A 25,583-nucleotide genomic window follows, 5' to 3' on the forward strand; every position below is an offset into this window, starting at 1 on the left:
TGTGTGTGTGTGTGTGTGCGTGTGCGTGAGTCTGAATCCACGTGGGTAGTAATCCTCCCCAGGAGAAGTGTTCTCTGAGCGCTGTGAGGAATTAGTCGTCTTATCAGCGGCCCTCATTGGTTCCAGTCCCTCGCTGACTTCCTTTCCTTGTTGGCGTGACGACAGGCCCCTCAGCAATTATGTTTAAAACATAATCACACGGTTTGTTCAGTCAGTTGTTTCACAAGCGAATGAATACGGTAGGATAATGACATTACAAGTTGTTACCCCAGCCGACCACATATTCTACACTGGGAGGGATTAAAGGCGACACGCAGAATTGTTACATTTGGCTGTTTTTTTGACGTTTGTTAATAACCGCGTCAAAAGGACGATACAAGCTCGAGGCGTACGATCTGAACGACGACCCTCCCGCCACACCGTACCTTAACGCAGCAGCCTTCCGTACAAAGACCTTAAACACGGAACTGTTTGCAAAGTGGCACTTTATCAGCTCACGTTACGCGTTAGCGCGATGTATTATGAATCCAGGATTCCACCATCTTTGTCAAACCCAACAATAACAAACCCCTCCTCCCTCGACCGGTCTGAATAGGGCCACCTTGCAGAGTGTGTTCACGTGTGATCGCATTTGTGTGCGCATGTGTGTGTGTGTGTGTGTGTGTGTGTGATCGTGTGTGATGGCGTGTGTGTGTGTGTCTGCCCGCATTAAGTTGAGCATGCATGGGACATCTTTATTATTTAGTAAGGGTGTATGCAGTGTCGTCTGTCAGCAGCCAGACAGAAGGTCTGGCCTTGGGCAGCCGGCGACGGCCCCTCTCCTCGCTGGTTGTCAGTCATCTGTAGGCTGCCTGACCTTCCGTAGTAGGCCTACTACTTCACCGCTCCGATGCCTTGCTCTTTGTGAGGTGGGAAATTGTTCCTCAAGGCCCGCTTCTGGGCAAAACCTCAAATGACCCGTGTGGTTGAATTGAGGCAGAAGGATATGAACAATTTCATTATGACAGAGTCTTCCAGACAGTATATTCCAGACGCGCGTTTGACACGTTTGATAGAAGACCGTGGTATACCCGCCCGTCATTTCTACACGTCGTAGTTATCTCATCTAGATAATTCTAGTACCCGTGTACCCGTGTGGTTTCGTAAAAGGAACAGACCCATAATTAGTGTCATGAGGGACACCTCTGTATCACAGACTGCATAAAACACCTTGACCGCAAAAGATTACAGAGAGATTACATCATGAAGATACAACCTTATAAAGAGCAGCATCAATAACACCCTAACGTGCCTAACGATGATTAGTGAGCATTTGTAGTAAGATTGAGAGCCCAGTTTGGCACGGCAGGTAATAAACCATGTGCTGTGCCGAATAATACTCACCGTTTGCTGCTGTGCAGCTCCAACTCCCTCCCCCCCAATGCTTACTCTCTCTCTCTTTCTGTGACTCAGCGAGCCCATAATTTCAGACCTCCATCTTGAGCCCCAGTCTCTCAGGCCGTAAGTAACGGGCATTTTTTTGGCCACCTGCACACAAACAATCTCCATCACAGGAGGCCTAATGCGGTGGGAGCAGAGGCGAAAGCGCCCATCTGTCACAAGGCTCCCCTCCCGTTTGGGTTTATCTCCAGTGCCTTCTCTCGTAGTGTGGAGACCATGAAGCACCGACGTCAGCCATATATCTTCCATTTCCATCCTCTTATCAACTGTCCGGCAGTTATGAGCATGGCACAAAGGGGTGACAAAGCAGGTGAATCGCAAATCGATCATGAGTCCATAAATCTTGAAGGGGGGCCTTTTGCCGTACAATGCTACGCAATGTACAAAAGGGAAGTTCTCGTTGTGAGCTAGGGTTTCGTTTGTTTGAAAACCATTAACTCGAAGAACATTCATGTAAATTGTATTGGTCCGTTGGTTGGTTTCGTTGTCATAAAAATACATCTGAAGATTATACAGAATGAAATCATCAGACGTGTGGATGGGATTCAGTGGACCATATTACATTCCGATGCTTGATGCTGCGGTGGGTGATGAATCACAAAGCTGACACATTTGCACAAAGAGGCCTCACTAAATCCGACACGAAGGGGAACAGATGCAGATGCAGGAGTTCTCACCACAGCATTATGCAGTATTATACACAGTATTATGTTACGTAATATTATGCGTCTACCCAGGACGACCCAAAGGGCTGGGGGTGGGCTGTAGTAGCTACAAAGTTCCCACAGTCCCTTGTCCAGGAGACAACGCCAAATTACAAGCAGCCAGGGAAGCTGGCAAGTCATGTCTTCACTGGAAACAGAGGAGACCAGTGGGAGAGAGACACATCTGCCCCCTGGATCCCTCTGGTACAACACTGACCTCTGTGGGCTGGGAGTGGTATAGCATTACTAAAGCTGCCGGCCTCCATTGGGGGGGATTCTCCAGGCCATTGAGAATCACATGTGATTCAGTAGCGATATTGATATTAATAATTGAGCATTTATATTACTTATTTTAAAGCCTTTATGGTCAAAGTGGGCCGTTCTTGTCTAAAGTTATGACACTAGGATAACTCGAAAGAGATAATAGGAGGGAGGACAAATAGTAGGAGAGAGGGAATTGAAGAGAAGAGACTGCGATTCATCTAGTATAATTTTCAATTCGCAGTGCAAAGGTGCAATTCCCTGCGGTGCGGGCATACGTCATTGCTCGGTCAATATTTACAGTGCAGAGACAGAATGGAAGAAGTCAAGACCTATGAGAACAGAGCCATACCGTGAGGTGAGGTCTGTAACATTACACTACAAGAGAGCTACACTAACCGTCTCCTATTGAAAGGAGTCAGGGGGTCAGGGGGACGTGAGGTCTCCACAGCACACATTAACACGCACGGCTTGTAATGCTCTTAAGTCAGAATCCTTCATTTCAGTTCATTTATTCAGCCCCTTTATCATTTTTTACATTTAACGTCTGAATTTACATGCAGACGCTTTTATCCGAAGCGACTTTTAACGGTTAATAAACACCGACGGCGGGGTCAACCATGCAAGGCGACAGCCAGCTCGTCAGGAGCAGTCAGGGTTAAGTGTCTCGCTCGGGGGACACAGCAACACTCGGAGGAGCCGGGGATCAAACTAGCAACCTTCACGGTTACAAGAAGTCAACCTGCTCTACCTCCTGAGCTAAGCCGACCCTCTCACGGTTGCGCACATGCACAGAGACGCATGAGATGAGACGAGATGAGAGACGACTTGGCTTCAAAGCCGCCGTTTTAAATGAACAGGAGCAGCGTCTTGTTCTTCGTCCTGGTTCTTCGTTTTTCTTCCCTTATCTGTGAAATGGAGAAGCGGGCCGCTGGTGACATGTGGAGTTCACCGACCTGCTGTCACACATTATCGGCAGAGACACAGCGCACCTCCCTCCCTCTGTGTGGGGGATTGTTTGTGTGTGTGTGTGTGTGTGTGTGTGTGTGTGTGTGTGTGTGTGTGTGTGTTTGCGCGTGGCGGGGGTGTGTGGTTTGTTTGTAATGATGTATGCATGCGTTGTTGGTTTCGTGTGTTACATGGGGATGTGTTTGTGTGTGTGTGTGTGTGTGTGTGTGTGTGTTACATTACAATTGTGATATGTGCGTGTTGATGTTGTTGTGATGGATGTGTGAGGGATATGTGTTTGCAGTTTGCAGTACTGCATCCTTGTGCATTATTTCCCAATAACAGCCCCCCCCCTCATAGCCTGCCAGTCTATCTGGATGGAGAGGTCCTCTCAGTTCGTTTCACAAGAGACATTGAAATTATGATTTTCGTGCAAATTATTACAATTACACCTCTTGAAAGTGTAATTGTGATAATTGCACAGGAACTGAACACTTTTGAAACAGGAAACTGCAACCGGAAAATATCAAACGATTCCAAGATGTGTGCATGCATTTCTGTGTGTGTTTCATTGTACTACACTCTAATAGGTGCATTTATGTTGGTATACTGTATGTGCTGCCGTGTTGTGATGTGATATGTGGGTTGTAAAGTGTGTGTTTGTCACCAGAAGCTGAACTGGAGTGTATGATGGCCTCAGACAGGCCATGTCAGCCAAAGAATACCAGGCTTAGTTACAACACACACACACACACACACACACACACACACACACACACACACACACACACACACACACACACACACACACGTGCACACGCACGCCCACACACATGAACTGTGGGTGCCATGTCATCTCTCATCACAAGTCTCTATTTCAAGGGCAGGAAAACAAGAAAACAGAGCTGGGAAACACACACCTGTCAGTCATGGGATCCACAAAGTCTTCCCTCCGAATCCTCGACTCCCCTCGGATAACATTCCACTCCGCCGGGATGCCCCAGGCAAGTTGGACAATGTTACGCACAATCTCTTTAACAGCATATCATGGAATTGTGAGTGGTTAAGTTAAGTCCCTACCGAACTAAGAAAGACCAACAAGTATGTGACCTTCAAACTTAACCTCAAAAGACGGCTTAAAGCAAATCAAATATGTAATCACTAGCTTCACGTGACTAGTATTACTCCTCTTGTCGTTCTGTCCCCCATATTGTGTTTACTATATTGTGTTTATTTTTTTTTTAACTTTGCCTTTATTTCTATCTGTTTTACTTTTTACATATCTATTGTTTTCTTTTATTGTATGACAATGTTTATATGTGAAGCACTTTGAGTCTGCCTTGTGTATGAAAAGTGCTATATAAATAAAGTTGCCTTGCCTTGCCTTGCCTTTACTTATTTTTGTTACTGTAGATGTTTCTGTACGCAAGTTTTTACTACCATTACCTTGTTTAACAACCTGCCCAGGGACTACAGATGAAAATTAGCCTATGGCTAACTCTGGCCCATTTATACTTCATGTGAAAACTGTGTTGATTAATGTGCACTGTCCCTGTTAAATAAACTAATAAATAAAATAAATTAACTGGAATTAGTTACTTGATTAAGTTACTGAAACATGACGTCATATCAAGATTTGTAGTCAGTAGTTCCGCTGGAAATGTCGGTTGGTAAGACATTCTGACAACTTTGAAGTTTCTGTTGCTACTATGACACCTCTTCTCATCTTGTGTGTGTGTACTTGGCTACACAGTCATGATGGATCCTTCATCCATCTATTCTTTATTTTTTTCCATCCGTGACTTGTGACACAGCAGACTGGCTTGTGTCACGAGAGAGCCTGGCTGACCGTGCAATTGCGCAACCTTTGAAGGCCAGCTCAATAATGCATGATCAGACTAGACATGGACAGACGGAAAACCTTCATCCACACCCGGCTTTGTCCGGCCATGGTGCCAAAGGCCTGGACATCGCAGAGACTGGACACCTGCGTGTTCATCACCACGTGATACGGTAGGACCGCAGGATGAAAAAAAGAGGAGCAAGAAAGAATAAGACAGAAGACCGACAAACTGACACTTTTTTTTTTTTTTACAGCTCTGTATCAAGGTACAGGTACAGGTACAGTCTCAAAGGGCTTTACAGGCCATATATTTATGACGACCCCTAACCCTAAAGGGTGTTCAAAGGGCAAGAAAAAGCTCCCTTAATTGTGAATTGAGTGCAATAAAACGTTAGAAAGAAATACAAATTTTACTTTCATTTTTAGCGTCTTACATTTACATTTACATTCTTGCTATGCTTGCTATGCTATGGCCTACTGAATATAATATACTAGAGAATATACAAGACTACCTTTGCAGGTTTGAGTGACACCGAGACAGGCTTAACCCTAACCACTACTACCCTAACCCTAACCACTACTACCCTGTCCCTAACCACTACTACCCTATCCCTAACCACTACTACCCTATCCCTAACCCTAACCACTACTACCCTAACCACTACTTCCCTATCCCTAACCACTACTACCCTATCCCTAACCACTACTTCCCTAACCCTAACCACTACTTCCCTATCCCTAACCACTACTACCCTATCCCTAACCACTACTTCCCTACTTCCCTAACCACTACTACCCTATCCCTAACCACTACTACCCTATCCCTAACCCTAACCACTACTACCCTATCCCTAACCACTACTTCCCTATCCCTAACCACTACTACTCTATCCCTAACCACTACTTCCCTAACCCTAACCACTACTTCCCTATCCCTAACCACTACTACCCTAACCCTAACCACTACTACCCTATCCCTAACCACTACTTCCCTAACCCTAACCACTACTTCCCTATCCCTAACCACTACTACCCTAACCCTAACCACTACTACCCTATCCCTAACCACTACTACCCTATCCCTAACCACTACTACCCTATCCCTAACCACTACTACCCTAATCCTAACCACTACTACCCTATCCCTAACCACTACTACCCTATCCCTAACCACTACTACCCTATCCCTAACCACTACTACCCTATCCCTAACCACTACTACCCTATCCCTAACCCCTACTACCCTAACCCTAACCACTACTACCCTAACCCTAACCACTATTACCCTATCCCTAACCACTACTTCCCTAACCCTAACCACTACTACCCTATCCCTAACCCCTACCACCCTATCCCTAACCCTAACCACTACTACCCTATCCCTAACCACTACTACCCTAACCCTGAAAGGGACATAATTTACTAAACATCATCGCTGGCGTAAAACGACTTTGCCGGTAGCAGTTGGATGTTGATGTCCTGCAGGCTGCAGCCAGACATTATTGTAGTTTCCAGGAAACCAGGCTCCTCCTCCTATGAACACATGCTTTGCGCCGCCCCCCTACTGCTAAAGTGTCTTAGCTTGACTCATTCAAGAGTCCCCCAATTTCAAAACTTCAAGGAGCCATTTTCAACATGACATTTCTATGCAGAATCGCTGCCCGACGAGTGAAAATAGTTCGTCCAGAGTCCAGCGGTGGAACATTCGGGTTCGTGTGGCGAGGAGGTGTGCATAGTGGCCTAGTGTCCGGGGGGGACGCTCGGCTACCAGTTTGTTACAATCGCACACACTCTCGCGGTCAACACACAGAGGCGACACAATCTGCAGAAGTGGACGTAAAGCGGTTAGATGGGGAAGACACGGGTAGGCATTGGTTAAAAGTTATTTAAACGAATAAGAAAGTCAGTATGCTCATTAAATGGATCGATGTTTAAATCGACACTGCCAAGCTAAATCGTTGAATGGTTTTATCTAAACGCAATGAAGAGAGTGCGTGTCTAATCCTCAGGTATTGTGGAGGTGCTCATGTGTCGACACAAGGCGAGAAATGCCCTGGGTCACGTGTTCATATCACAGGTAAACCTAAATGCGACACACACACACACACACACACACACACACACACACACACACACACACACACACACACACACACACACACACACACACACACACACACAGATTGATACGAATATAATGTGTATGTTTATAGATGCGTGAGATCGTATCCTCGGTGTCCTGCGACCGAGCGTCACGGGTGGTGATCTTCAGGAGCATGGTCCCAGGGGTCTTCTGCGCAGGTGCACGCACAAAAATCGATCTCTGTTTACAAGGACGACATTGCTGATTGAACGTAATGTGTGATGAATTGTGTCGTGAACGTGTATTGATGCAGGTGCTGATCTCAAAGAGAGGGCTGCTATGAACAACATATCGGCCGATTCGTTTGTCCACAGACTGCGAACGCTCATGACCGATATTGGTGAGAGAGTCCTAGGATTTGCATGCTATTCACGCTCTATTGTTCGCACGGTCTGTCTGAGTGTAGCAGCAGTTACATTGATCCACCCACCCAGGTATTAAGTTGATTATTAGAGATAGTGCTCTGTAGACAAAACGAACGTGTCTCATTTTTCTTTCTTTTTTTAAAAATCACATTTCAATAAAGATCATGCCTGTTGTGAGAACCTTCCATAGCGCATGTTTGAGAAAAGACTACCATTCGTATTTTGAGGTGAAATTAGTGTTACAAAAGTATTTACTCTGGAGTGTTTGGTGCGTATTCCACTGCCACTGCTCTCAACACGCTATCGAAAACTCAACTCAATCCCTGCTTCAGGTTGGGGGGGTATAGGGTATAGGGGTGTTAACGACAACTCTGCTTTTGACTTACTTACCCGCTTATGTTTCCCCGGCAACAACAGCATCGATGCCCATGCCCACCATCGCGGCGATTGACGGGGCCGCTCTCGGCGGGGGGCTTGAGCTGGCACTGGCCTGTGACCTCCGCACAGCCGGTGAGCGACCTTTTGACCTTTTGAACCTCAGCCTGTCTAAGCTCTTGATCGGGGGGCGACTCCCCCGCGTGAGTGGGGGAGAGGTGTGTGCCGTCACCCTGAGGTGATAGCAGCGATAAGAGGATCGTAAAGGAAGGTAAGGTAAGGGCCACCTCTCTTGTGGTCTCTCTTATTGTACGATAGAGTGACTGTTGCATAGCAAAGGTCAGGAGGAGGAGGTCGTAGAATGTACATCGGATATAATGCAACTTTATCCTCCATCTTGGGCTGTTGTTAAATGTGCTCTGGGCCTTCCCTCCGAGACCCGAGAACGTTTAAGTTTGATTGCGTTAGTTCGTTAGGTTCTTATTTAATAGAGCAATTCGATCTGGAAACAAATCAACCTTTTATGAACGTTGCCTTTAGCCCGGGGGGGGGGGGGGGTTTGACTACATGGTCCTGAGGGCAGAGCGGGTGACCCCCCCCCCCCCCGGTGTGGCGGGGCCGCCCCGGGGGCCGTCACTACGGCCCCAGCCTCTCTACCGGGCACTGCAGAGTTGCTGCAGAGGGGGGGGGCAGGGCGGGACAGGGGGGGACAGGAAACTTGGGGTTCTCAGAAATGTGGGCGGGACTACAGAAGGAGGTGGAGCTAAATCAAAGAACAAAATCAAATAGAAAGGGGCACATAAGGCAGCTGGAAAGCTAAACTTCAGGTAACACAACTAAATTTTGTGTAATTATAATTAAAGGGATATTACACCCTGTTACACCAGCACCAGTCTGCCTCTCTGTTCTCTGCCCGCCGACCGACTGCGGGAAGGAAGGAAGGAAGAAAGGAAGGAAGGAAGGCTTTGAAGGGGGGGCATTCTTGCAAGGTCTCCGTTTTCTGCCTATGACTATGTCTTTCTGTCTTTCTGTCTTTCTTCCAACACCCACCGCTGAAAGTATAAAACCTAATGCAGGTGGGGAGATAATGAGGTTGCTTCAAGGCTGTTTCACGAAATGTCAAGGTGGACAGACGGGGCGGGCGGGCGGGGGGAGGCGAAGGGGGAGTGGGGGGGGGGTCATTAAAATGTCCACTGTTGGCTCTTTTATTCTCCGGCTCGATATGGTCTCTACACCTGAAGAATATGATGGTGGTAGGAACATGTGAGAACAGGACTAGAGGACGTGACCTTGTGCCCGCTGACTAACGCGGCGCGTGACGCATCACACTCAGCATAATAATGATGTGTTGCATAGAATAGAATACACATGTGATTGGCCCACGCCGTTGTCGCAGCACCGCGATAGGTCGAGAGAGCCGATGTCCGGGCAGAACAGGTGTTTGTCTATATTAGTTCGACAGAAGCATCAGTCAGCTTTTACTCCATCCCTGCAGTGCAGCCCTTCAACTGTCCTCTGTGTGTGTGTGTGTGTGTGTGTGTGTGTGTGTGTGTGTGTGTGTGTGTGTGTGTGTGTGTGTGTGTGTGTGTGTGTGTGTGTGTGTGTGTGTGTGTGTGTGTGTGTGTGTGCGCATGCATGTGTTTGTTTGTTTCAGCATATTCTGCCCAGATGGGTCTGATTGAGACGACAAGGGGGCTGCTCCCAGGGGCTGGTGAGACACACACACACACACACACACACACACACACACACACACACACACACACACACACACACACACACACACACACACACACCCCTACGTGTCTACTACATTGATAATCATGATACATTTAGTTTGCATAGCCTTTCTCATCCATCAAATCAAGACGAGACAAATCCAGATGCGCTACATTGGAACCACGTCACGTGTCTGGCGACTGTCTGGCGACAAGGTCAGCCGTTTGACCTTGACCCTGTTTGCCCTGCAGGGGGCAGCCAGCGCCTCCCGAGGTTGGTGGGAATCTCTCTGGCCAAAGAGCTCATCTTCACAGGTATTGTGTCAACTATGATTGTGAAGCTCTTTGAGTTCTGATCAACCCACACACACACTCACTGACTGTGGTGTTTGTGGTAATATACACACGTGCCGTGCGTATCGTTTTGAGTGCCATGTACCGTCGGCAGGTCGCCGAGTGGGGGGTGAGACGGCGCTGGCCCTGGGCCTGGTCAGTCAGGCTACAGAACAGAACCAGGCGGGCGACGCCGCCTACACAGAGGCACTCGGCCTGGCTCGGGAAATACTGCCCCAGGTACGTACAGACAGACAGTTCAGACAGACAGACCAGTTCTGCTACAATACGTTCCTCTCCCCGGCCTTGATTTCTCCCTACAGCTTGTTAATCTCACTCCACTCCGTCAACCCATCTCCTTCCGTCCTCCTTCCCTTCCTTCCTCCAGCCCTCTGTGGCCGTTCACAATTTCTCTCTCTCTGCAGTTCATGCACGTGGACTGCAGATGCAAAGTGGCAATTTGGGTGGAGATATTGATCTCTCCCGCACACACACACACACACACACACACACACACACACACACACACACACACACACACACACACACACACACACACACACACACACACACACACACACACACACACACACACACACACACACACACACACACACACAGGTGTTTTGATCTAGAGGAAAGCAGAACAGCATTCAGAGGAGATCCTGAGATGCAGACTAGCGATCCGAACACCGATGGACCGCTGTTTATACGTTTTTACTTCCCCAAAATGTCCTACATACGTCATACCTGCACCCATTATGAGCCACTCAGTTCTCTTCTGTGGTGGGCTTGACCACTGTGGAGAACTGAGTGGATGCTAATCTGGATCCTCTAGGGATTGATCTCATGCAATTCAATTAATACTAATTGTAATTAGTATTAGTAATTAGGAAATACTAAGATATTTCCTTTCCTTAAATGATCATATTAAAGAGAACCTTTTGTGGGCTGATTAAATCTTGGGTTTGTTTTGTTTCATTTGCTTCCATTCCTCAGGCTCCTGTTGCCATCCGCTTGGCCAAAGAGGCCATGGACCGAGGCATCGAGGTACAATTTAACACATAGTCACGTCTTCCGTCTCATCATATGAAAGCACCCGTATCCATACCTTCATGTGTCTTCCAGGTGGAAATGACCAAGGCCATGGCGATAGAGAGGTTGTGCTACTCAATGGTAAGCATTACCGTACCCGAGCAGTAGTAAATATGAATTAAATCACAAACTTTCTCAACCCTTGTACTGTGGCAACCCGGCCCGTGACAATCAACGTGATGCAGAGCACCTGAGACCCAAAGGAGAGCAGACCTTACAAAGCTCTGCTCCAAGGGGCACTCAGGGCTCTCTTGGCTTGGGTGCGAGGAGAGTCCAGCCGTTGTGGCTGTGCCACCCGATTATCTTTTAGTTCTTTTACAGAAAGATACTTTATGTTTGATTTAAAAGTGCCTTTGTGGCTTAACAGCCAAGAGAATCCCTGAGCCGGGTTGCCACAGTACTGACAGATCTGTACAGTTTTGTGTAACTTAAGTGTTACAATTTCATTTGCAGTATTGCAAAATGAGCACTGCCCTGCTTGTTTCAATCGCACACTTAAAAGAAAGTAACATTTGCTTGAATTAGTCTTTGACTCCTGGATCACTTTTTGGTTCCTGTTAATGGATATTCCTGCCAAACGGTCTATTATGCATTCCTTTCAGGTCATTCCTACCCGCGACAGACAGGAAGGAATGGCTGCCTTCCTAGAGAAGAGAAAACCCAACTATACCGGAGAATAACTGAGTGATGTTGAAGAGACAAGCTAACTATATCAGAGAATAACAATGTTGAGGAGACCACCATGTAGAATAACAAATGATGTTTGGTAGATTATAATCTATTTGGGGGCAAGAGAGAAATGATTTACAGCAATTTTTGTATCAAACAATAAAAAAAATTCAACATACATGTGATGCAACAAATTGTTATGGTCATTATTTTCATTAAAAGACGAGACTTGAAGCTCAAGGGATGAACAGTCTTTATTTCAAAATGTTGACATCTTAGTCTCGGCATCAACATGGCACGTCGGCTGCGTCAGCCTCACAAAAGCTGAGGTGGACCATCGACACAGCCTCCACTAAAGACACCGTGGAGCCGCAAAAAACCTTAACCCAGTTTACCGAATGGGAAGCACTGAGCCCCGGCCTACGGTGAACCAGCTCCCACCAGGGTGTGAAAAGAGGCTGTCACTAAAAGGGCCGATCGTGGTTCCGCGTTCACGCAACGCAACGACCACGCAGACGCTTCGACGCAGTCGTGTGAACCTTTTATGGTTCCTGCGTCGGGTTTTAGTGAGCGGACCAATCACAGCCACCCTTGCGGCTGCGTCGCCTCGACGGAAGGTTACAATTTTTGGGAGGAGCCGCACGTCCGGCCCCTCCTCGCGGTGGACGCAAAGGAGGGTCCGCGTGGACGTAACGGGGGTCCGTCACCCCCCCCCTTGCCGTTGCGTGAACGTGAAAGTGCGCTTCCACTGCCCTATACAGTTTTCCCACATCCCTGCAATCTACACGTGTGTGTGTGTGTGTGTGTGTGTGTGTGTGTGTGTGTGTGTGTGTGTGTGTTCGCGAGCCCCATTGCATCGAGAAGCATGTCTTCTGAAAGTAGTTTGAAAAAAATAAAATAATAAAAATAAAGACAGCAGCTTATTCACGTGGCGTAGAGAACGATTTACTGGAGCCTGACGGGAGTCCGCCGGCAGGTGCGTCACGATGACTCACTGCTAGTCCATGACGCTGTTCCGTTCCGCTCCTCGCCTGGTGTCGACCTGCTGACTGACAGGTGCTCCCACCACGAAAAACCTTTTATTTTCTCCTTTTATAGCTTAATAGTCGCTCCTTTCATCATCGTCATCATTCATCCTCCTGTGTAATCCATTACTAACCTCCTGATCAGTAAAGAGAGAAAAAAGCAAAACACACACAATAGAGACAGTGTCCGTGCAACTTGTTTTTCCTTCCCTAAGCTTATTTGTGCAAAGTAAACTAAATACAATTTGAGACCATTAGTTAGGGCACACACACACTCACACATACGCACGCACCCACACAAAGCAGAAGATGCAGATGTATATTTAGACACTTCCCCCGCGAACAAAGATGGGTTCGACCGACCGATGCACATTATTCTGTGTGTGGAGGACATTAGTTTTTGCCAACGATAAAAATTTTTATGAACATTATTTTTTCGAAAACCTGTAAGGCTATGGTTCAATTGAGTCACATTAGGCATACAAAGGTTCATTCGGGATGGGAAAGTAATGGCTTACACATCATCTGCTCTTATAGATCATATTATATGCAATGTTTCCAACACAATTTTGGTACCCTATCAACATCGGAAGAAGGTACAAGTCGAGGAACCATTGGGATGAAAAGGAAGAGAAAGTGTTCTAGTATTGCATGTCTGCATCGCTATCCCTGGACAATCAGGCAAGCATTCCTATAATGACCAGCGCAAGCATCCAGGCCAGTTCCAGCATGCGCCAGCTCACAATGTCATGCGCATATTTAAATTAACAGATCAACCAGTCACAAACCTCAAGAGGGTTGCCCGTCAACAATTTCTTATTGACCACAACACTACTACTACACATGGGGAAAGTTTTGTCTTGAAACAAAAGCGAAAAGGAAGGAAAGAGTCCTGTCCCCTTGTGTATATAGTCCTGGGTGCCGGTCAAAGTGTGCATGTGCGTGTGTGGTATAGACACACATGCACACTCACGGCCCACGCACATAGACTCCCGTTCTGCTGGGACCGAGCTCATGGGATTTGGTCCACGGCAACGTCAGGGAGTTTTGGTCACTGAGGAAAGATAACGTGAGATTTAGAGAAGGGGAATAACTTTTTTTTTTTTGAGTAAAGGTAAAGCAGATCTGAGGAAAAGGTGAATCATGGTGATGGCGTCTGCAACAGAATGATGGAAATGTAATGTATATTACATCAAATTTTTAGAAGGATGTTTTTTTTTTTTTAGGTACTTTTTCCCCTTTATGGACAGGAGAGCAAACTTGGACAGGAATGTGGTCCAGAGACAGGGAATGACATGATGCAGCCAATGACCACAGGCTGGAATCCCACCAGGGTCGCTACGGGGCATTTCTGTCTACGTCGGGGGACATGTTGACAGGGTGAGCCTCCAAGCCGCCCGCTTGTAATTAGCATTTAATGATCTCGAAACGCTAGTCTAGTCTGCCACGCCCCAAAGGCAACCTTCGATCTGCATGTGCTAGGGTGAGACTAGGGTGAAAAACCTTTCCATCGACATGGGTGCAGGGTTCAGTCATGCACCAAAATCGCCCGGTCGGATCTTATGCACTCCGGCCCGATCTTTTACCTCTGTGTGGTGGCTGGGACGGGGGCGGCGCGGCGTGCCCTCGGTGGCGGCGGAGGCTCTCCAGAATGTTCTCCACCAACCGCCGGACGTCGGGGTGTGTCTCGGGGTTGGTGTGGACCTGCTCCAGCTGCCGGAGGCCCCCCTCCTCCAGGAGCATGCTGCAGTACCGGGAGGCTGCAGGCAGAAAGGATTCAGACGTAGGCCCCCCGGCAATAAAACAATGAAATGATCGTGTCGTGATAAGACTTTTGATCAGTATCAATATAAACCATGTTCAATATATCGATCGATAAGAGACTGGACCACCGAATCCAGCAGCTGGGTTTGTTACACAAACACGGTTCCGTACTTATTTACAATATTCAAGTGTGTTTCATTGTTGTGTCGACATTGGAGTATTTATCAATGAAGAACAGTGGAAGGTCATATTATATATATATGTGTTAAACAGAAGTGTTTAAATCCAGCATGGTAATTCCTAGTCTTTTTTAGGTCATTAAAATGATCAATAGTTATCGATATCGATCAATATGATCAGGTTATATTGTGACATGTCTTTCAGCCATATCGACCCAGGCCTAATTCAGACCTTCAGCTCAGTCGCGTCACATAGGGTCCTGCGTTACAGGAATTTCCGAGGGCTTTACTGGCCTACATTACTAAAATGTACCACCCCCACTCCTCCTCCATAAAACGACCCTATACCATACACAGGCCTATTAAGTGCTCTCTCCTCCCTTGGAGAATGTTGCAGAATGGACACTGCACTCTTCACTGACAGAGGTGTGCATGATGTTATCTGGGACCCAGCAGTCCTGCTATGTTAGCCTTGGCTAGGAACCAACAGCTGAACGGTGTGGGGTAACGCCACTCCGTCCCGTTTCATTAGGGAGATATTTTAACGAAGCAGAACTCATTTGAGCGAGTGGACGCACCATTCAGCATGGGCTTTTTAATTAGTATTTATACGGTGGCCAGCCTACATGGTGTTGACTTGAATCCCTCATCTACCCCTTTTCACACTTCAATAGTGCTTAATGCCCAGTTTGTGTTCGCTGTAAGCCAATTACTAGGCATGGGCAAATGGATTATTTTCCGGGGAATCAGTTCTTTCAGTTCCCTTCACTATCACAAATCGTTTGTTTTATTCGTTCGCTCAGTTCTTTAAGTCATATGGTCCGTTACGTCATTTGGCGGGGAATCTCAGGTGTCTGGCCTCACCGCTTTGCCTTTAAATATGAGGTAATATGAGGTGGTTTTAAGAAGAATAGCCCAAGCTGCCTCAACCACCATGAGAACGTTTTAGACTCGATCTATATAAAGTCGAGGGGGAGACGAAGCTCTGTTCGTTTGTATATTTTATTCACGTGACCATATTTTTGTTTTATGTAAAAAAAAAAAAAGTATCTGTTCTGTTGTTTTGGGAATCGATTCTCATCGTTCACCTTCGGGATTTGTGCGTTCTGACCGAATCGTTCGCGAATCGCCCATGTCTACCAATCACACGTTTACAGACCCCCCCCCCCCCTCCATTGAGACGAAAAACATGCGTGGCTGCTCCTCACCGTTCTTGCTGCAGACGTGCTGCATGGCCCAGGCGGCCCACAGCTGGACCCCCGGGGTGTGGAAGCACTCCAGCAGTGGGAAGAAGGGATTGAACGACCTGTAGGACGATAGGTGTAAGTAAGTAGTACGCTTGCTAGGCCTCTGGGAGTGATCCTAGCCAAACATGTGTTGGGACAGCGCCATCTGCAGGCTGATCTCACACACACACACACACACACACACACACACACACACACACACACACACACACACACACACACACACACACACACACACACACACACACACACACACACACACACACACACACACACACACACCTCTATCTATCTGCCAACTGCTTTCTCTTTTGTCTTCTTTTGGATGACAGAGGTTGTTATTAATTCAAGTTAAAATTCAACATTAAGTGTGATTATCTGTAAATGGTGATTTGTGGGTCGCTCATTTGCGTGTGTGTGTGTGTGTGTGTGTGTGTGTGTGTGTGTGTGTGTGTGTGTGTGTGTGCGTGCGTGTGTGTTTTTCTGTGTGTCTGCGTGCGTGCTCAATGAGGGAGTGATCCATTTCCTCCCCCCCCACCCCCACCTGTAGGCCACCATCTCGCATTCAGGCGTGGGCCACTTCAGGATGACCGAATGCTGGAGAAGAGAGAAGGAGAGAGGCACGTTAGAGACATCACCTCATCCTCCACCCAGACAACACCAGGGGACCCCCTCAGGTGGGGGCAATGTCTCTCTCTCTCTATAACAAGTGACCTAGTAGGCCCGGGCAATAAAACAATAAATCACCCTATCGTGATAGACTTTTGATCAATATCAATATAAAACATGTTCAATATATATATCGATAAGAGACTGGACCACTGAATCTAGCAGCTGGGTTAGTTACACAAACACAGTTCCGTACTTATTTACAATAGTTTAGTGTTTTTCATTGTTGTGTCGACATTGGAGTATTGATCAATGAAGAACAGTGGAAGGTCGTATTAAGTGTTAAACAGAAGTGTTTAAATCCAGCATGGTAATTCCTAGTCTTTTTAGGTCATTACAATGATCAATAGTTATCGATATCGATATCAACATGATCAAGTTATATCGTGACGATGTCTTTCAGCCCAGGCCTGCGACCTACCAGCTGCTCCAGCAGCGAGGAGCGCAGGCTGAGGTTCAGAGTCCAGGCCTGCTCCCCGCGCGACGTGAGGTGTGCCAGGATCCCCGCGGCGAAGTAGCTGACCTCCACCTCGGTGCTGTGGAGCAGCGTGCGGATGTGGTCCAGGAAGCCCTGGACCATGAGCTGCACGTGGAGGTCCCCCACCTCAGCGATGTTGTTCTGTACGAGTTAAAAAAACGACACAACGATGGACGGCGTTAGCTCAGGAGGTGGAGCTGGTGGTTGAGCTGGTAACCGCGAGGTTGCTGGTTCGATTCCCCCGGGCTCCTCCTCCTCCCTAGCGGAGTGTGGAGGTGTCCCCTGAGCGAGACGCCGCCCTCACCCTGACTGCTCCTGACCCGCTGGCTGGCTGTCGCCCTGCGTGGTCAACTCCGCCGTCGGTGTGTGAATGTGTGCATGAATGGGTGAATGTCAATCAAAGCCAACACTGTCAATCAAAGCGCTTTGGATAAAAGCGCTATATAAATGAGGACCATTTATCATTTATATAGCAGACACAATAATAACAATAATAATTTATTGGTAGTGTTTGCGTTTCCTGGGACTCACCAGCAGGCCCAGAACCTTCTGCTGAATGGAGGATTCTGTTGGGAAAGCCTGCAGAGGAAAAATAATATAATAATAAAAAAATACACACTTTTACGGTTCTTACGATTGAGGATGAACCCCACCGCACTCCGAACTCCAATTTAGGTTTTACGGTTGAAGCGTTAAAATAGTTTTTTTCCCCCCCTCCTACCTCGAGAACATTTATGAAGAGAGTGAGCCCGTCGTTCTGGATGAAGTGGCTACAGGTGGTGGGGGACTCGTCCGTGAGGTTCCAGAGCGCGCTCAGCGTGAACTTGAGCGTGGCGTCCACCACGCTCTGCCCCGCCTTCTGCTTCACGATGTTCAGGAGTTGCTGAGAGAGAGAGAGAGCGAGAGCGAGAGAGAGAGAGAGAGAGAAGAGAAAGAAAGAGTGAGAGAGCGGGCAAGAGAGGAAGAGGGTGAGGAGAGAGAGAGCGAGAGGGCAAAGAGAGAGGGAGAGAGCGAGAGAGAGGGCGACAGCGAGATAGATGAGTCAGTTTTCTGTCGACCGTGCTGTACTCCATAAGGCACCATGTAGGCAACTCTCACCATCACTATGGACAGCTCCGCCCCCAGCTGTGCTGTCTGCTCTGTGGACAGCTGAGACGCAACACACACACACACACACACACACACATCACAACCTGTTAGGATGATTAGTGAAAACCGCAGTGTACGCAGAACACACAAGAGTGTTTTATGTGACAGGCTTTTAGAGCTTTTTTTTTTTTTTCAGAAATATGACGTCCAATTATTAATGGAGGGAAACAATGTGTGTGTGTGTCTGACTCACACACACACCTTCAAGGAGCAAACGATAACGCTTCTGCTATGTACCTTGGCAGCCAGTATGGAGATGATGGCCACAGCCATTCTCTGCATGTTCTGGTCCTCATGGTTACACAGCCATTGCATCACCAGCTTTGCCGCCTCAAACCTAACACACACACACACACACACACACACACACACACACACACACACACACACACACACACACACACACACACACACACACACACACACACACACACACACACACACACACACACACGATGCACCGCCGCAGAAACAGAAATAGAAATGTCCATCGACGGTTGGACCTTCTTCTGTATGCATAGTGAAAACGGACACTAGCTGTTAAAGCATAAAGGGCTGATTTTGGTCCCACGTTCACGCAACGCAAGGGGGGGGTGACGGACCCCGTTACGTCCTTGCGGACCCTCCTTCGCGTCCACCGCGAGGGCCGGACGTGCGCCTCCCAAAAATTGTAACCTTGTGTTGAGGCGATGCAGCCACAAGGGTGCTGTGATTGGTCCGCTCACTAAAACCCGACGCAGAACCATAAAGGTTTACGACTGCGTCGAAGCGTCTGCGCGTTGGGTTGGGACCATAATCCACCGTGGGACCATAATCAGAACTTTACACCATAATTCATGACGTCGTTAAAGTTCAGTTTGTCTGTTATTTTGAGTGGAGAGAGCCATGTTGAGTCGAGGCCTTGTCAAAAGGTGACCCATTGAGGTGCATTACCAATACAGACGAGGTATCCTACCTGTTGAAAGGGACTTCTTGCAGAATACGGTCACTGCACAGAGACAACAGACAGTTCTTCTGCAGCTGGAGAAAAGAGGATCCAAAAATGGGTTAGGTTAGAGCTGCGCCCCAACAGAACCTGCCGACACGGGTTCCGAGTTCTCTTCTCCGGCGCTATCCTTTATGGGCAAAACCTGTGGTTCATAACTAAGAACCAGGGTAAGGTACCTGCTGGTGATTGGGAAAGGTTCTCATGGCCTCCAGCAGCAGCTGGGTGACGCTGCTCAGCAGTCTGACCGGCATGTCGGCGGCCAGGTCCTGTTTGGTTAGGTTGAACACGCAGGCGCTGGCGGCCAGCTGGACGTTCAGGATGGCCGGGTGGTTCTTCATGCCCAACACCACCAGCTAGGGAGACACGAGGTGAGGCGGAAGGGGGGAGAAATCAAACTTGTGGGACCGTCCCGTTTTAAGCGGGGGATTTGCAGGACGGAAGGAACGTATGCATTTAATCGTTCTGTAGAAAAAAAGTTAACAACCTCACACCGTACGCTAAAACAATACAGAGATATGCTCAGGCCACGTGTATACATAGCAGGGTATTTAGAGAAACTAATATTCCCCCCCCCCCTCCGTTTTCAAAAATAACATTGTGCACACATCGTTTTCAAAAAAGTTGTCATTTACATCAACCTGCATAAATACGCCGTCCAGCGCCGTTATAACGATGCCAAACCTACGGGCGGCGGTGTAGGGAGAAGGATGAAGCCACGCAAGCCAATCAGAATCCTCAGAATCAACGACAACGAATAACACGAGCGACTTCCTGTTCCTTTCAAAACAACCGATACGGCGCTCACATGACGTTAAGCATTTTCTGGCGCCATAATGTGACGCTTGAGAACCTAAAAACCTGTTTCTCCCAGTTGACACGACAACAACACATAACCGGCGTTATCAGAAATCTCCGCTTTGGCCGGAGTTTTTATAAATAATCGTTTAAAAACTCTGATTAAAAACTGGGTTTTCGTGTAAATGAGAGGCCAAACCACGTGGAAATATCTGCATTTTCCCTTCGTGTAAACGGGGCCTTAAACTAATCTGTGAATGATGTGAGCATTAGACACAACAGACAAATTGTACTTTTCTTTGCGTGAACATTGGGGGGGGGGGGGGTAAGGATATTTTCCACCCCCCCCCCCCACAATGTTCAGTGGTTAGACTGCGACATGACATGGGGGTGGTGGGACGCGGCGATACCTTCAGGATGTCCGGTCGTGGTTTCTCCATCACGTGGGTCAGGCTGAACAGGTGAAACAACGCCTCTCGGACAAAGCCTTCTCTCTCACTGTAGCGACACAGAGCCTGGCAGATCTGCGTCTCATTGGCCTCCCCTGTGACCTGCACACGCACACGCACACACACACACACACACACACACACACACACACACACACACACACACACACACACACACACACACACACACGCACGCACACGCACAAGTGTGTCAGTGACAAGATAATTATAATATCTGTTTGCATGTTTTTCAGGGAACACATTCAAAATCTCCAACTCATCACCCTCAAGTGACAGCACAAATGGGCGTGTCCACCCAGATGTAAGCCAGATGGGTAAGCCAGATGTAAGCCAGTTTAACCAGTTCGTACCAGGTCATACGCCAAACATGTAGCGGAGGCGCTGCGCCTGTGTCTTCGCCTATAGCCGGCTTCAAGAAACCCTGAGTGACGCACGCATCACACATCAGTGCATCAGTGCCCCCAGCTGTACCTTCAGGCTCCCTTCACCAGAGAGGAAGTCGGAGAAGCCAGCGCCTGTTGCCAGGAGTCCGAGGAAGGCCATGCCAGGTCTCTCCTCGACGAAAGTCTTGAGGGCAGCGTCTGTCACCTGCAAGGATCAAATGTGCATGAAACATACCATCCAAAAAAACGTCCTGGTCTTACTGACACAAACTCACGCTGGCACACAACACCAACCCAAACACATTGACCTACACACATCAACCCACACACACACACACACATCAACCCACACACACACCAACCCAAACACACACACTAACCCAAACACATGGACCTACACACATCAACCCAAACACACACACACCAACCCAAACACATTGACCTACACACATCAACCCCCACACACACACACACACACACCAACCCAAACACACCAACCCAAACACATTGACCTACACACATCAACCCAAACACATGGACCTACACACATCAACACACACACACACACACACACACACACACACACACACACACACACACACACACACACACACACACACACACACACACACACACACACACACACACACCAACCCCCACAAACACACACACACACACACCAACCCAAACACATGGACCTACACACATCAACCCACACACACACCAACCCAAACACACACACTAACCCAAACACATGGACCTACACACATCAACCCAAACACACACACACCAACCCAAACACATTGACCTACACACATCAACCCCCACACACACACACACACACACCAACCCAAACACATTGACCTACACACATCAACCCAAACACATGGACCTACACACATCAACCCACACACACACACACACACACACACACACACACACACCAACCCCCACAAACACACACACACACACACCAACCCAAACACATGGACCTACACACATCAACCCAAACACACCAACCCAAACACATCAACCCCCCCCCCCCCACACACACACACACACACACACACACACACACACACACACACACACACACACACACACACACACACACACACACACACACACACACACACACACACACACACACACACACATTGGCCCACACCCACCTGCTTCCTCCCGGACACGTCCAGGGACACGAGAGCGGGCAGGATCCCCGGCTGCCCCAGCAGCTGTCGGGCCACGTCGGACGTGAACTGCTTATCGTCGCTGATGTCCAGGTGCTGCATGCACAGGAGGACGCAAGGATCACTACCCAACGCCGCAGCCTCAAGCCGCTGCACCGCCTTGCTCACCGACGGCAGCGTCAGCCATGCAAGGCGACAGCCAGCCGGCTCGTCGGGAGCAGTTAGGGTGAGGGCGTCTCGCTCAGGGACACACCTCGACACTCCGCTAGGGAGGAGGAGCCGGGGTTCAAACCAGCAACCAACCTTGCGGTTACCAGCCAACCCGCTCTACCCCCCTGAGCTAATGCCGCCCTTACTACCAGATTACGGCTGTGCAGGTTGTAGTGTCTTGGTCTCAAACAGAAGCGCTTCAACGTAATCTTCGATACTAGTGATAGCATCACTACATAGATGGTAATACATATATTGTTACTCACATTTCCATACTGGTGAAAAATGTTGATACAATATATATTGTATGGTGGTGGTGGTGGTGCATATCAGTTGAGTGAATAAACTAACCCCCACCCCCCACATTGCACTCACCTGCAGCGCGTCCAGCTGTCCGATGACGCCCAGCACCTGGGCCGTGCTCATCTCCAGCCTCTTGAGCTGGTGCAGCGTCAGCGAGCGCAGCCGCTCCCGCAGCCCCAGCAGGGGCTTGAGGTTGGTGACGGAGGTGTTGGACAGGTCCAGGCTCTCCAGCCGCGGCAGCGCGCACACGTCGGGCAGCCCCGCGTCGTAGAACTCGGCGTTGGCCAGGGAGAGGGAACGCAGGCCCCGCAGGGAGCTGAAGCGGCCGGACTCCTCCAGGGAGGAGGACATGGTGAGGCCGGTGAGCACCAGGCGTTGGAGGGAGTCCTGCAGGGCGGGTACACCCAGGAGGGGGGTCGTAACACATTAGGCCCAATGGTCGTGCTCTCATCAGGGATGTGAATAACTCAAATTTTTCATGGTTGAATAATCAGTGGGTGGTTATGAACGAATAATCGATTATTCGATGTGTGCCGACATTCACAAAGGCAGCCGTGGATCATCTGCAAGAAATCACTTAATATCTTAAACGCAAAAAAAAAAACTTTAACAGTGATCAGTGTTTGTGTTTTAATAGTGCTACAGAACCAACATTAGTTCCGTCCGTTAATTCTTGTTTATTTGAATGGGAAAAAATGTTAACGGTCCAAATGTTAAAAATCGACTTTGATCCTCGGGAACGAATAATCGAATATTCTGACCCATCCCTAGCTCTCATACGGATTACTTCTTCTTCTTGCATTTGTATAGCGCCTTTTTTTGTAACCAGTGCCCACCCAAAGTGCTTTACAATATTGCCTGACAGTCACCCATTCATACACACATTCACACACCGACGGCGGCGTCAGCCACGCAAGGCGACAGCCGGCTCGTCAGGAGCAGTCAGGGTTAGGCGCCTCGCTCAGGGACACCTCGACACTCCGCTAGGAGGAGCCGGGGATCGAACCAGCAACCAACCTTGCGGTTACCAGCCAACCCGCTCTACCCCCTGAGCTAATGCCGCCCTTGCTACCAGATTACGGCTGTGCAGGTTGTAGTGTCTTGGTCTCAAACAGAAGCGCTTCAACGTAATCTTCAATAATAGTGATAGCATCACTACATAGATGGTAATACATATATTGTTACTCACATTTCCATACTGGTGAAAATTTTTGATACAATATATATTATATGGTGATGGTGGTGCATATCAGTTGAGTGAATAAACAACAATCACTAACCATAATTTTTTGCAAACTGAAATTACATTTAAGAATAAACATTTGGTGATTTAGCTACTTTTCAGGTAATGTAAGATGTCATTTAAGTTGTTGTAAGTCAGATGTAAGAGCTAATAATTGATTGTCATTTGACAGCTATTAGGGAATGAAATGTTCAGTGACAATATAGATTAGTTTTGTTTTTGCTTCCAACTGTCTCTTCTTCTCTCTCTCTCTCTTTACAGGGTTATATACATACATACATACCACACACATCTTTTATGGTTGGTCGTTTGGTTAAGGTGACACTAACGTCCACTATCGTCCACTATCGTCCTGTGTACTGCTTTACCTGACATTGTTTATTGGTGGCCAGTCCGTTTAGTATATCTGAGATGGTGAGGTCTGCGTTGACCCTTGCAGCATCCAGTTCCACCAGCTTGTGGGGACAGAGAGCTTTCTGGAAAGCTTCCGCCGAGATCCGAGCTGTTCGGATGCAGGCTCTCCTCAAGCGCAGGTATTCACACTTCCGAAATACACCCACTGTGCTGTCATTCAACAGCCCTGTGGTACACAGATCATACAGTAGTTAGAATGTCCCTTCTAACTAGTGCCATGTAGGCCGCGCCCATACGCTCTAACCTAACCCAAAATACATTTAATGACATGGCTTTGCCTGCTTCGTTTAATTTGCGTGGTGAGAGACATATACACAGACAGACAGACAGACCTTCAGTGGCCATCTTTGCCAGCAGCTGATCTGCCAACTCCTGTGGAAAGAGCACTGCTTCTCGGAGGCAGAGAGAGCCATCAGGGTGCTTCACACAGAAACAATCGAGATTCTGGCTGACATAGGTCAGGCACAGGTCCGTTAACGATGCAGGAGAGGCATCATCCTGAGGAGGACACATAATATAGTGTTGTAATGTAGTCACGTTATACATTGACTGGATTTACATAAACCTATGATACGGAGCGCACGAAGCACATAACGTTATGGGGCCAACACTTCTGAACGTAAAGCATGTAAAAAAAAACAAAAAACAGAACCATCACGACGATGTGGAAAATGTAGATTGAATTAATAAAACTTACCACGTTGAGGAAATCACTAGCCATAATTCAAGAAAAAATTAATAATTTCACGAATACACGAACGACGGACTGTACGCAACAGCTGCTCAGACGGACTGTCAGTCGCTCCAACGTGAAGTTAAGTCTCGACGAGCTGGTCCCGGTCCGGTTGCCGGACAAATAAATCGGTCTCGATTAAAAATATTTACAAGACAGGTAAGACGTCAAGCTCTGTGAACATCCATGTAGCTATTATCTAGCTAACCGGGTTCTTCCGTGTTGCAAAATCAGAGTCGAGGAAAACCCAACACGATGTGGCGCTCGTCCAGTATTCATTGTCCAAAAATAATATGGAACTGAATCGTCGCCGTTACCGTTTCCCTGAGTACACAACCCGTCCGATTATATTTTCCGAAAGGGGCTGTTCGATCTATTTTTGACTAAGCAGATCGTAAACAAAGGTCACAATACTGGAAGTATATCAGAAAGAGGCTGAGCTACGGAAG

General features: G+C 47.9%; 2 protein-coding genes across 2 annotated transcripts; one reads left to right on the plus strand and one right to left on the minus strand.

Moving 5' to 3' along the window:
* The first annotated feature begins 6,753 nt into the window (after positions 1-6,753).
* echdc2 (enoyl CoA hydratase domain containing 2) lies at positions 6,754-12,079 on the plus strand. The gene is made up of 11 exons (XM_084472471.1): positions 6,754-7,060; positions 7,206-7,273; positions 7,410-7,497; positions 7,593-7,679; positions 8,122-8,214; positions 9,734-9,790; positions 10,050-10,112; positions 10,246-10,370; positions 11,130-11,180; positions 11,259-11,306; positions 11,828-12,079. The coding sequence occupies exons 1-11, from the start codon at positions 6,832-6,834 to the stop codon at positions 11,903-11,905; spliced, it is 987 nt and encodes a 328-aa protein (XP_084328597.1). The 5' UTR covers positions 6,754-6,831; the 3' UTR covers positions 11,906-12,079.
* A 58-nt stretch (positions 12,080-12,137) lies between these two features.
* zyg11 (zyg-11 family member, cell cycle regulator) lies at positions 12,138-25,527 on the minus strand. The gene is made up of 18 exons (XM_084472470.1): positions 25,099-25,527; positions 24,734-24,899; positions 24,356-24,567; positions 22,817-23,131; positions 22,214-22,327; positions 21,130-21,246; positions 20,599-20,739; positions 19,570-19,746; positions 19,361-19,425; positions 18,643-18,742; positions 18,355-18,405; positions 17,978-18,139; positions 17,788-17,835; positions 17,200-17,397; positions 16,654-16,706; positions 16,071-16,168; positions 14,506-14,679; positions 12,138-13,973 (listed from the first exon to the last, which is right to left on the minus strand). Exons 1-18 carry the CDS (start codon positions 25,120-25,122, stop codon positions 13,957-13,959), a joined length of 2,232 nt encoding a protein of 743 aa, XP_084328596.1. The 5' UTR covers positions 25,123-25,527; the 3' UTR covers positions 12,138-13,956.
* Between the last annotated feature and the right edge of the window lie 56 nt (positions 25,528-25,583).

Source organism: Micromesistius poutassou, assembly GCF_964030765.1.
Source record: "Micromesistius poutassou genome assembly, chromosome: 9".
In the NCBI taxonomy this organism is placed as follows: Eukaryota; Metazoa; Chordata; class Actinopteri; order Gadiformes; family Gadidae; genus Micromesistius; species Micromesistius poutassou.

Bases quoted from the DNA above. Each gene is read 5' to 3' on its own strand.
- echdc2 (XM_084472471.1), top strand. From the start codon at position 6,832: ATGACATTTCTATGCAGAATCGCTGCCCGACGAGTGAAAATAGTTCGT. The intron at 7,680-8,121 runs GTGAGAGAGTCC...CGGCAACAACAG, and splicing joins AACGCTCATGACCGATATTG to CATCGATGCCCATGCCCACC. The intron at 11,181-11,258 runs GTACAATTTAAC...TGTGTCTTCCAG, and splicing joins CCATGGACCGAGGCATCGAG to GTGGAAATGACCAAGGCCAT.
- zyg11 (XM_084472470.1), bottom strand. From the start codon at position 25,122: ATGGCTAGTGATTTCCTCAACGTG. The intron at 20,740-21,129 runs GTACAGCTGGGG...GTGCGTGTGCAG, and splicing joins CTGGTGAAGGGAGCCTGAAG to GTCACAGGGGAGGCCAATGA. The intron at 18,140-18,354 runs GTGAGAGTTGCC...TCTCTCTCTCAG, and splicing joins CGGAGCTGTCCATAGTGATG to CAACTCCTGAACATCGTGAA.